General features: G+C 36.7%; 1 protein-coding gene across 1 annotated transcript in view; it reads left to right on the top strand.

Moving 5' to 3' along the window:
* LOC114360194 (lachesin) overlaps positions 1–12,251 on the top strand; it is a 64,621-nt gene that overhangs the window by 15,480 nt on the left and 36,890 nt on the right. Inside the window, exon 2 of the mRNA XM_028314792.1 lies at positions 3,022–3,268. Coding sequence (XP_028170593.1) covers positions 3,157–3,268 — 112 coding nt within the window. The 5' untranslated portion in view covers positions 3,022–3,156. The remainder of the gene's footprint in view (positions 1–3,021; positions 3,269–12,251) is intronic.

The raw sequence follows: 12,251 nt of genomic DNA, 5'->3' as shown, positions 1-12,251 counted from the left end.
TCGAAACTTGCAACTCCAGGGAACACAAACAAAACACGAAACCTTCAGTCATAAAGTTAAAGTGAAGGCTGAATATTTATTTGCACAACATGTAAACACAACAAGACAAACTCGGTAGACGTCGGCATGCTGGCTTTGCGTTAATCGGAATTCGGGAATAAGCATAGACAATGTAAATATGACAATAGGAACTGGAGTAAGGGGTTGGTGGGGACTCATATCGTCGGCGTGCCACTCTTGAGATAACAGCAAGCGCGCTCTTTGTGAGCGGATGTAAAATTATTAAGCAACGGAATGTCGTAAATGGGGTTTTGCTCCACAATTCCGGGGTTAGAGGCGAATCGGCTCTGAGCCACGCCTGATATGATTGAGTTCAATGGATTCTGCCCGTAATTACCTTCGGCTTATCACTTCGACATAACGTTTGTTTCAAACGTTATAATTGGCACGCGAACTTAAGCCCCTAAAAATTACCCCTGCCTGCGTCAAGCGCAATTTTTGCTGACACATTTTTCGTGCATATTTCAAGAGGTATTAAATTGTTCGATTGGGATCGATTGACAGTCTAATCGCCGACGCGGGTGGTGAGTGCGCGCTCTTAAAATTGGATAGTGGAATAAAGTAGCCGCAAAGTAAACACCATTCAATTTTATTACGGGGAGCAGACTCCGTTTCGAAATCCCGGGGCGGCAATCCCGTAAATCTGTATTTGTCGCAACTAAAACAGGTCACGGCGGAAGGCTATTACGCTCCCTAAATGCTGCCGAACGCCCTGTAGAGCGCTCTAATCCACTCCGAACGGGCTGGTGTCAAACGCAGGCCAGGGTTGTTTGTATTGTTTATTGTCGTGCGGCTCGTTCATACGGCAAAGACGCCAGCCATGTTTCAATTGATAGAGCCGAACGGTCCCCCGAGTCAACTATTATGTTCTCGGATACTTATCCTCTCTTATTGTCTACCTGACTCCAAGCGCTAAGAGTTGGTGCAAAATCACAGATCGCGATGAGGGGTCGCGGTTAATTAATAATTCAATTTCTCATTTCCGTCCAAATGAAGAGTAATTTGATAGAATTGATGGCCTCGATCAAGAGTTATCACTTGTGAAAAGCTATTTTCATATCAGACTAATAATTTAGATGTTGTGACCGACGGACAGCACACTGGCTCTACGAATATTAGCGCGACATAATATTGGATCAACGAGCTGAAAGAGCGATGTGCTACAGAACGTAGATCGACATTTAATGGTGTAGTTCAACATACAATCGACTTAAGATACCGCGACGGTATGGTTTATTATCATCTATTTACAATATCTTAAGTTGTGGTGGTGGTAAAAATTAAACGGTGAGCTTAGCTCCATCTTATCAAATCTTAAAGGGGCAAAAGAGAGTATTATTTTTTCTAAGATGTGAATGAATATTTTATTCATAATTCAACCACGTACATTGTCGTACATACTGTAGTTACTTCACACCCACAACCTACACAAAATTGGGGAAATTTTTCTGCGAAAAACATTTTTTGCACATAACCTATTCACGGGACGACGCAAAGTTATAGGCATTTGTAAATTAGAATAGTTGGTAGTTATTTTATGAGAGACTCGCTAGCGCTGGGAATAATGTCGCGCGTCGCCCGAACTATGTCTCAGCAAAGTGTATATTTTGGCAATTTTCGGGTCAGTAAAACTGACGTGGTGCCTTTACGAGCGCGATACGGTTTTATCGAGTGAAAATTACTCGTACCTACTTTTAGCTGGGTTGCACCATCTTTTTAAATTTAACAACCGTCAAGAGTCTGTCAAACACCATACAAAGGACACAGGTTATGGTTATAGTTACGGTTAAAAAAGGTGATGCAACTCAGCAATAAAGACGTTTCATGGAACAAGAATATTTTTACAGCTTCTAGGAAAAATATTGTCATCGAATAACTTACTAGTACTACATAGTGGTAAATTTCGAGACTGTTCGGAGTTAAATTCAGTAACAAACCCTCTTATGAACATTAAGAGCGCGAACGCTTTTAATTTTTTTCCACAAGGAGACTAAATCTTGAGGAACCGCGTAAAGGATCTGTCATTTCAATGCATAGAGCTGTGTCAGCGACGAAATCCGAGATTCTCAAAAAGTCGCGTCCTTTAGAAAAGCTGTCTCGAGTTCAGAATGCAGCTCGATATCATATGTAAATCAGATTAGTATTCGATTACGCCGTATGAAACGCTCGCTCGGTTCGGGCTCTGAACAAAAACGGCGAGAGCGGGCAGAATGGAACAAAACACTTGAAACAATATCGCGACAGAGCGGCAATCATTCCTGTTTTATCACGGTTTGCGCACGCCGCGCGGAAACGGGTGCAATAAAAAACTACCGTATGTACAAGCCGGCTGGCTGCACTGCGCTTCGGCCGTTTCGTCCACTTACTTTCTTATAAATAGTTCGTTTTACAGCCAGAGATAATTTTTAATTTATTTTAAGGGAGACCTACGTACCCTTGATGGCACGATATAGGAACGTTTTCTGACCCCTTTCTGGTAAAGGGCTATTATTAAAAAATAGAATCTTATGTAAAAGACAATTTTTGTTTGCCTATCTCGCATCGATATAAATATTGAGATTGTGTTTCTTGTGCTTTTTAGAACTTTTTGTCAGTGCCAGGGCTAAAACAATACTTTTACACTATACTTTGTGGGACGTGTAAAACAGTTACCAAAAGTCGAGGTTAAAAGTATTGTTTTCGAAAATGTATCCGACACGTATCGTTAGGTTTTAACAGCGCGGGTAAATCACTCGAACATTGTGCCTATACGCACGAAATTAAATTGTGAAAATTAAATTTGCTCCCATATCAAAATGTCTGTGACTCTGGTAACGCGATGCAGCGTTCATTTTTAACCGATCGCGTTGTAGCGTTTTATGTTGAACCGTGCTACAAAACTACACAATTTTTTCGCTAACCGACGATGATTTATCGACGTTGATAAACAATTTGCACTCACGTTACACTTTTTTGTTGCAGATGCGGCGATGGATTGAAATATGACAATAAAGTTTTTTAAAATATTTGAAAAAGAGTATATTTACGCTGATTTTGGAGACTGATTTGTACACTTTACGACAATAAGGATATGCGAGAGAGTTGGCGGAGGATCAGATGCCGTTTGGTGTGATGATGGCGGAACCCACGCGGCGCTCTCGGGCCGTCTCCATGGAAACTGGAGGGTTGCCACTCGTCTCAACTTTTGCCCTACTTACTATAGTAGCAGGTAAGTAAATATTTGTTAAGTATTGGGAGGACAGCCGGAGACGATGGCTCTTACGCAACAAGACAGGTTAATCCTTATGTTCATGTCGCAGAAAATGACGTCTTTTAAGAGGAAAAGTCTTGTACATTGTTGGTTTAGATCAAAGAGTGAGTAAAGTAACTTTCAAGTATTTTGCCAACCTATAAAATCCCCCTTTCAACCATCACCCTTATTTTTAATTAAGCAAATTAGTAATTGCAAAAAGCGGATGTGCATGCAAAGTTGCTTCCTGCTTTTAAGCTGACTTAGTGAAAATTAAGTGCTCAAATGGATAATAACGTTTAATATAAATGAGCGTTGGGAAAACTGTGTTTCTTATTAACTGTTGATGCAGTTTCTGGTTCATTAACGTCGTTATAGGGTCTATTAGTTAGTATCACGGGGTCTATCATGATTATGCTCCATCTAGCTGGGTGTTTGATCTAACTATATTTTGAAATTAATGTTAATCAGGGTGTCCACTGCAAATGTTCGAAAAAATTCCCTGACTTTTCCCTGACTTTCCCTGACAATTTTTTCAAAATTCCCTGACCAACTATGTATACAACGTGTCCCAAAATTCAAGGATAAGCCGACGCCACAGGATGGACATAGTCATGACTACTTTAGGAAAAATAAGGAAAAAATCTATCTCAATTATTTTTTAACTTACACAATAAATTAGTAATAGCTGTTTAATAATAAGCTCCCTTTCAACCATCACCCTTATTTTTAATTAAGCAAATTAGTAATTGCAAAAAGCGGATGTGCATGCAAAGTTGCTTCCTGCTTTTAAGCTGACTTAGTGAAAATTAAGTGCTCAAATGGATAATAACGTTTAATATAAATGAGCGTTGGGAAAACTGTGTTTCTTATTAACTGTTGATGCAGTTTCTGGTTCATTAACGTCGTTATAGGGTCTATTAGTTAGTATCACGGGGTCTATCATGATTATGCTCCATCTAGCTGGGTGTTTGATCTAACTATATTTTGAAATTAATGTTATAATGATGCTTTCAATATTAATAAATTTTCTTTCAGTCGTTGATCATTATCTTTTCGGCTTTGATGCAGAGATTTATTCTCATCCGTCTGAAATAATCGTTATTTTATACCCAAGAAAATAGTAAAATTCCTAGAACTATTTTTTACTATTTTCTTCTGTTTCGGTTTAAAATAAATCAAAGTTGTTATCGTTTATAATCCATTTTAAGTTTCACTTTTCTTCTTTAATTCTAATATACATTTTAATATAGTCATCGTAATCCCGTAATGAAGAGAACCAAATAAGACTTTCTTAGTAACTGTCCCACCTTACAACGTATTAGTTACGTTATACTAATAAGTTTCTAAACAAGAAAGTTCCGCATAAGTACATGCAGGTACATGGCATTGTTTAAATGAAGCGTTTTTGCGATGTCTGTAAACTGCTTAGTGTAAATTTGCTGTTGCATTTTTCCATTAACGTTGTAATTAAAGCTATTAGAACCTTTACACGTTGCGTTTTCTGAGACGGGCGAAATTAGGCTGGCTTACTGCGAGCTCGACAGCTCCCGTGTCCGAACTTNTCCGAACTATGTTCAGCTACGCTCCTAATGGCGGATTGCTGAAAGGCTTAATATCCACCTCGGCTCTTTGAGGCTGTTAATTTTCTCCGCCGAATAAACTAATGCACCCAAATCCTACCCAAAAGTTGCAACCGAAATCCTCCGCTAGTTCCCAGCTTATGTTAAATCTCCGATGCCGATTTTCTTCGCATAATTTGCACCGGTATTGGCCGCGCGGAATCCGCGGTCGTATCAAATTCCAGCAGCGTTTATCGGATGTTACTGTAACTGAGCGCACAATTCCAATTAATTTCTATCAGGAATTCACGCCGCAATGGAGTATTTATAAATATTTATTCTACATCCCGGGTTGTAATGCGTCCAATTGAATTCCATAATTGGTTGATTTGATCACGGTAATACTATCTATACAGTATTCCAACTCGGCCATATTTTTGAAATAAATGTCAACAGCCGCGCGGTACGTCACCATATGACAACATGCGATAGGGTTGCCCACCTGCAGACCCTATTTTCATTACATCTGCCTACTTAGAATTTTTATCTAGTTTTGTGAATGTATTTTGTGTTTGTAATTTTTTTTTTATTTTGACAAACAAAATAACTTACTGAATGAAGTAGGATAAAATGCATGTTGTTTTGTGATTAGTAGATTTAATTAAATATTATATTTGTGTTAAGATTTAGTGATAAATCTTATAAATTTGCGACCGTAAAATGTATGCGCCTCGACTGAGGCATACAAAATTCTTGATTATTATACAGGGTGTTAGGTAAATGGGTTTATAAGCCAACACTAGCCCATGTTAACAACATGTGCATATAAATGGTATACTAGTGAAGTCAGAAAATTGAAATCATCATTTTAATAATTTTAATTTGCATACAAATCTGATTTTATAAATTTTATTTTGTATGAAAATTAAACAAATTAAAATGATATCACTGACTTCACCATACCATTTATATGCATAATATGTTAACATGGGCTAGTGTTAGCTTATAAACCTATTTACCTAACAGCCTGTATAAATAGGTAGTTGTAATTATTTTTATAAAAAAGCTTACTGTTTCAAAAACAACACATCATCCGTTTATTACCGTGGCACATTCGCGACACCCCCGACTTTTGCATGTCGAGCGCATACCGAGATTTGAATTTCGAAGGAAAGTTCGCGTTTCGTCCGTTTATATGAAGTTACAATACTGTATGATAGTATTACCGTGATTTGATCGACTACTAAATTGTTGGCTGTCACTGAAACTGACGTCATAGCTCAGCGCTTTCTGTTGTTTCTGGATACAAAATGCAACAAAACTATTCGACTATCGCGTTGCTCTATCGTTTTTCATTCGTCGAGCGCTAGTTTATTGACAGAATAACTTTCGGAGCAGCACTTTCCTAGCGCTGTTATGTCACAGCGTGGAAACTATGTTAGCTTGAAAGCACNAAAAGCATATAACTTATATTGTTTAATATGGCTAGGAATAGGAATAAAATAATATAGAAGTAACACAAAAATACACACATTATGAAGTTAACTTAAATGCTTTAAAATAAAAGCTGCGAGCTGAAAATAGATTAAACACAACAACAAAGTCGCGCGGAATTCACTTCATCTTAGTGAGTCATCGTTAGCCCCCGCCCCGCCATCATTTGCTTCACGCGTCTCCGTAGTTAAAACTAAACCGAGCTTAGGAAATTGTTGCACTTTAACGACCGGCTGCCAGTACTGTTGCAGTTTAGAGGCAACGCCGCCCCAGATTCCCTCACGTTCTCTTGACGTAAGGAACCCGCACACAGCCATGCCTTAGGGATTCCGAGTTTAATTGAAAACGCTTTATAAAACCTTTCTTTTAATTGTTTAAAGTTCTCACCTCATTTTTCCGCCGTGCAGCGCATTCCGGCTCGTTCTCATTAAACGTAACAAAAACTGATCCGCAATAGGCACACATTGGTATTTGGGAACGATTGATATGCGCAAAATCCACACTGGATTACAGCTAATCATTGGATTAATTGTATGGAAATTAGTGATGGTACGCGCGGTGAATTTAACGCAATTCTATCAGAATGTAATTATAGACGTCGATGAGCGTGAAATACTGAATAATTGGAACACGTAAGCGAATAGGATATGCTACCGGTGAATACGTGAAAATGATACATTTTGATTAAAACTTATTCATACTTCGGCATTGAATGCGGCTGAATGAAATTTTAATATTTTGATATATTCTCCGAGTAAAAAGCTCTCATCGAGTAATTTTCCACGAATCGCAGTTACGGTTATGTTTTCGTCATTATAGTTCACAAAGAAATATGTTTTTTATAATTAACTAGCTGACCCGGCGAACTTTGTTCCGCCTTAATGGCAATAAATAAGCAGACTTTTTTTTAATTTCGAACGGGATAAAAAGTATCCTATGTCCTTCTCCTGGCTCTAAACTACCTCCCTGACAATTTTCAGCTAAATCGGTTCAGCCGTTCTTGAGTTATAAGCGAAGTAACTAACACGACTTTCTTTTATATATATAGATTTACATTTAGTTGTTCGCGTGGAATATTTGTGATAATTTTATATAAGATTAATATAAAGTATATAGAGGCTTTTGGCATGTGCCGTTTACTATTAAATCTTAAATTCCATGAAGCACTGAATCTTAATACTGAAAATTTATTATTTGATAACTAAGTTTTGTTGCCTTCGTACTTATATCACACTATCAATGCCATAAAACTTTCGAGACAAGAGCTTATGCGAGTAGGCGTGTTACCTTACAGATAGCGAGTAAATAGTGTTGAGTTTTCAACTATTTGTCGTTTGACAACGTCACGAGTAAGAGAACTCGTGTAGATTAGTTCCCAAAGTAATTGTAAGGCCGGTTACACTCCTTTATCGCAGCCGAGTGTGTCAAATGAAAATTAATAACAGCTCGAGCGGGGATACGCTTCGATTGACTGGCAATTCGTTTTTAAGATCCCGTACAAGTTTTGAAATAACGGAGCCCTTTATACCTGATACGGGCAGCTTTCTTAAATTAACTTTGATCGAATGATGTACCTTAGTTCCCAAAGTAATTGTAAGGCCGGTTACACTCCTTTATAGCAGCTGAGTGTGTCAAATGAAAATTAATAACAGCTCGAGCGGGGATACGCTTCGATTGACTGGCAATTTGTTTTTAAGATCCCGTACAAGTTTTGAAATAACGGAGCCCTTTATGCCTGATACGGGCAGCTTTCTTAAATTAACTTTGATCGAATGATGTACCTACCAAGTTATGTGACCTAAAAAAGGGTGGGTCGCTTTGTGAAAATAGTAAAATCATGTTGTTCATTCATACGTAACTTAGGGAACAAATTGCAAATATAAAAAAATACTTTTAAGTTTGTTAGAATAGAGAATTAATTGAATTATTTTTTATTAGATAATTTATTAGCAAAGTTATAAGAAAATTTACAAATTAAGAATTTTCTCCTTTTATTTTACCAGAGATTACTGAGTAAATGGGTTTATAGTACCCAATATTGTTAAACGAAAGTTTTCGGAACAAAATGGCAATATGCCACTAAAGATTATTCGACTTTTACAACGTAGGATGCTCGTAGCGATCGCTGCGTGCCACTCCCAGTAATCTCATTTTAAATATGGTGTAAGTAGGTACAAAAGAAGTCTCTCTCTCTCTCAGTCTCTGGGCACAAACATCTTCAAAATTTGAGGATGTTTTACGGTTCATTAGTAGATTAAAGATTAGAGTAACCAATCTTAGCGAAAGTTCACAAAATCAAATTGCAATAAAAAATGTTTCAACTCTTTCAACACTTAAAGCCGCTGCGTGCCTACTGCCTATGTAATCGCGAGGCCGGTCACACTCCTTTGTCGCGCGCCGCAGCCGACTGTGTCAAATGAAAATTAATAATGGCGTCGCAGGCACATCCGCTGTGATTGACTGCCAGCAACCTCATTTTTTATTTCGCTTTAAGGGAAAATTGCCTCAGAAAACCCGTTTGCTTCCATTTTAATGTTCCAATTTATGGACATGTGTAATTAATTTTAAAACTGTTTAAACAGGCTCCGTTCCGTGTTTAATAAAACATTTTCGTTTATTGGTGCTCTCTACGACATGATGATAAATATTGTATCTTTTTAAGTTCTGGCATAATGCAAGTGCTTCTTGGAATTTTTACCTGAAAGTTTTGCCTGCGTCATCAAGCTAAATTATAAATGTTATCCAAAATTACATATCATATTCACTAATAATTTCTTAGTTTTGCCACAAAAACCTATTTGCAAATTTTCAAAGCTTGTTAATGAAGTTTATTTACCCAAATGTTAGGGTGAAACACGGCGCTCTAAATATATTTACAGTCAGATTATGACCAAAAATGGAAAACCTGATTGAGAAAAATAGGGCTTTAATTTTTATGAAAAAAGTCTTGAACAATTGTCACGTTTACTGTTTAAGTTTTTCAACCTGTCGCTTGCAGACAGTATTTTTACTGACCCATACACAATTCCCGAATGACACAAAGGGAATTAAAGGCATTCGTAGCTATAAAGCCTTTATCCCGTCCAATGAAAATTAATAACCCAGCCCGGTAGTCCCGCGAACTTTACCGACGACACCGTTTGTCTTCATATCTATAATCTAAAGGACTGTGAAATATTAAGAGCCGGCAATAATTATATATCACATTCAACTGGGAAGATTAACTTTATTAATAAGGCGTTAAGGTTATGGTTATCGCGGTAGCAACACTTTTGTTTTTTGATCGGTTTATGTTTCAAATCTTCGTCTTCTCTGACTCTGTCTGTCTTTTGTCTCTTGCTCTAAGCGTTCGTAGCACCTGAAATTCTTATGAGTTTGGAGATTGGTTATAGAAACCTTTTATTATAAGGTAGGTAAACAGAAAAAAGGTAGGTAAACAATAATAACAAACCAATACTTATATAACCAATCTTTATATCAGCTGTACGGTGTGCCTAGTCTGGATCAGACTGGAATATTCTTTCAAAGTCTTACAAGTTCTAAGAGTATTAAAATGTAAATTGATTTGAAGCCATACTCACGAGATAGGTAATTGATACCTACTTTACCATTTTAGCTTTATATCTGCCTTGAATAATATTTACTCACAATATTTCAAGTAGAATATGAAATGACATTAATACTATAGAACGCTTGATTGATGCGCTCGTAAGCATTAGGAATGTACTTAGCCAAAGTTTTGCTGCTGTAGAGAACAAATTATTGAATGCTATGTATGAAGATTTTACCCGTTGGATTTTAAACGTTGCGTCTTTAATGTAAGGCTTCAAATAAATTGGACCAATTTGACATTTTATAGTTATTTGTACGAGATGTCATATAGAGTTCTTAGAAAATGTATTAGTTACATACACACAAAGGGAAACAATTATGGGTAAATTCCTTTCGAGTATTCGTCAGCATACCATTTGGTACTTAAACGCTTCAGTCTCAGGCAAACGTGGAAAATGAAATGGCGTGGTAATTTGTTATCATTAATTTTAACTTTTTGCTGATTTTTAGAGTTATGCTTGGTGAAATCTTGTATCTTTCTTTCAGTAGTAGTTTAGTAAACATATAAATAAAGAAGATAACAATAAATCAATTTCAATAATCAAGGCATGAAACAGTAGCTGATCATCAATGTTCGCTCGCGATCAATTGCTCGCGATCATTCGTCATGGCACGCTTTCGAGTTATTTGCAGTTCAATATCTGTTGCCTAGGCTTCTATAAATCTTGTATAGTTGTAGAGATAGAGATATAATAAGGTTTCATATTTTATAGAAATTTACCTTTTTTCACCTTTGAAATTAGTTTTTCGTAGATGGTAGGCGGTAAAAGTATTATGAACTGAACGACCGCAAAATTGGGGCTTACTTTATTTCATAAAAGAAAAAATCGCTTACAGTTATAGGCTTTTATATTTTTATTAAAGGTATTCTCTGTTTTGATAAATAATATAAACGTTTTTCCACATACCTATTGCGTTTCAATCACATTCATCAAAATCTGAGAATCGGACTATGCAGAATGAAACGAAGTGGCTAAACGAAATTCGACCATAAAAGTCGATCAAACGCTTATGCGCGTAGCAGGGATTGGCGTGGCACAGATGTGTTTAAGCTTCGCGCCGCCCGTGCCCATATCCGGCTTCTGTCTGCATAAAGCAAACCCATTACAATCGTTTGCTGAAGATTCAGAGAATAGAGACGCGACTATTGCGTTAAGCGGTCAGCTTACTAATTTTGGTGTTGTGACGTCAGTGTAATGCTGGGAATTGGTGTTTGGAAACTTAATCGTTGTGGCAATACTGGCAATTTAATTTTCATTTCTGAAATAGAAATTCTTTGCGCTTAACAATAAGGAATGAACATAGTATAAGTATGTACGAATAAATACGTATAAACGAACTTGACTTCGGCTATAAATCATCGACTATAAATAATCGTACTCATCGCATTAGTATTTGTCCTAGATGTTTGTACTGGGTACTTGGTATTAATTGGGTTTCGAAGCCAAAACTGCACCTGCAGGCTTCAAAATATAGGTCAAGCTTCGGCTATTTAAACAATGCTCTTTGTTATCTAATTCATTAGTTGAGACGTTAAAGTACTTATATCTACGTTACTAATCTACTCTAATCTTACATTACATTCATACATTGCTAAAACTTAGCGCTGGTTGAGCGAAAACATTATGAGACATGTGAAGGGTCCATAAGAGCAAAACTTTAAAGATTTTTTTATTAGTCTTCTTTTTCTTAATAGTCCTTTTTAGTCCAATTTTGAGTTTGACTTTCGTGTTAAAAAGAACGACAGAAAATAAAAGTTACACGAGCTAAGATAGTGTCATGTCACGTTCAAACGCATAAACGCCAAATCGTTTATGGGACACGCCGCGGCGCGGATCGAGGGTGTTTTTCCGTTCTATCTGCACAAAGCGGGCGCAAACGGTCGTCGATGTTGTTCGAAAATGGAACGCACCAGCTTTCTATTTTTGAATTTTTAGGTTTTCTATTTTACACACTGGCTATCAACTATTCTGAATTTTACTATGTGATACTTTTTAAATGTTAACTACAATGAAACATTGGCGAAATAACATCCAATTAAAAATGTTATCTAACAAGGATGAAGTTTCATAGGAGTGTTATTTTATTTCCTACATTCATGCTTTATAATTATTTAGGTACCTACTTAATACTTTTCAGAACTAAGTATTATTTTACTTTTAGAAGCCCTTATAGTCAAAAGAAAGAAGAATATCTAGTGAACCTAAAATAAATAAAATATCTTTCATCATCAACAATCAGCAATTTTACCAAATAATTATGAAAGAGGTTCTAAATCATACATTTTCGTTATA

The sequence above is a fragment of the Ostrinia furnacalis genome, unplaced genomic scaffold, assembly GCF_004193835.3.
Source record: "Ostrinia furnacalis isolate ACB-3 unplaced genomic scaffold, ASM419383v2 OfSCF4915, whole genome shotgun sequence".
Classification (NCBI taxonomy): Eukaryota; Metazoa; Arthropoda; class Insecta; order Lepidoptera; family Crambidae; genus Ostrinia; species Ostrinia furnacalis.
The sequence above is the reverse complement of the archived record's forward strand: the minus strand, read 5'-3'. Positions and strand labels throughout refer to the sequence as shown.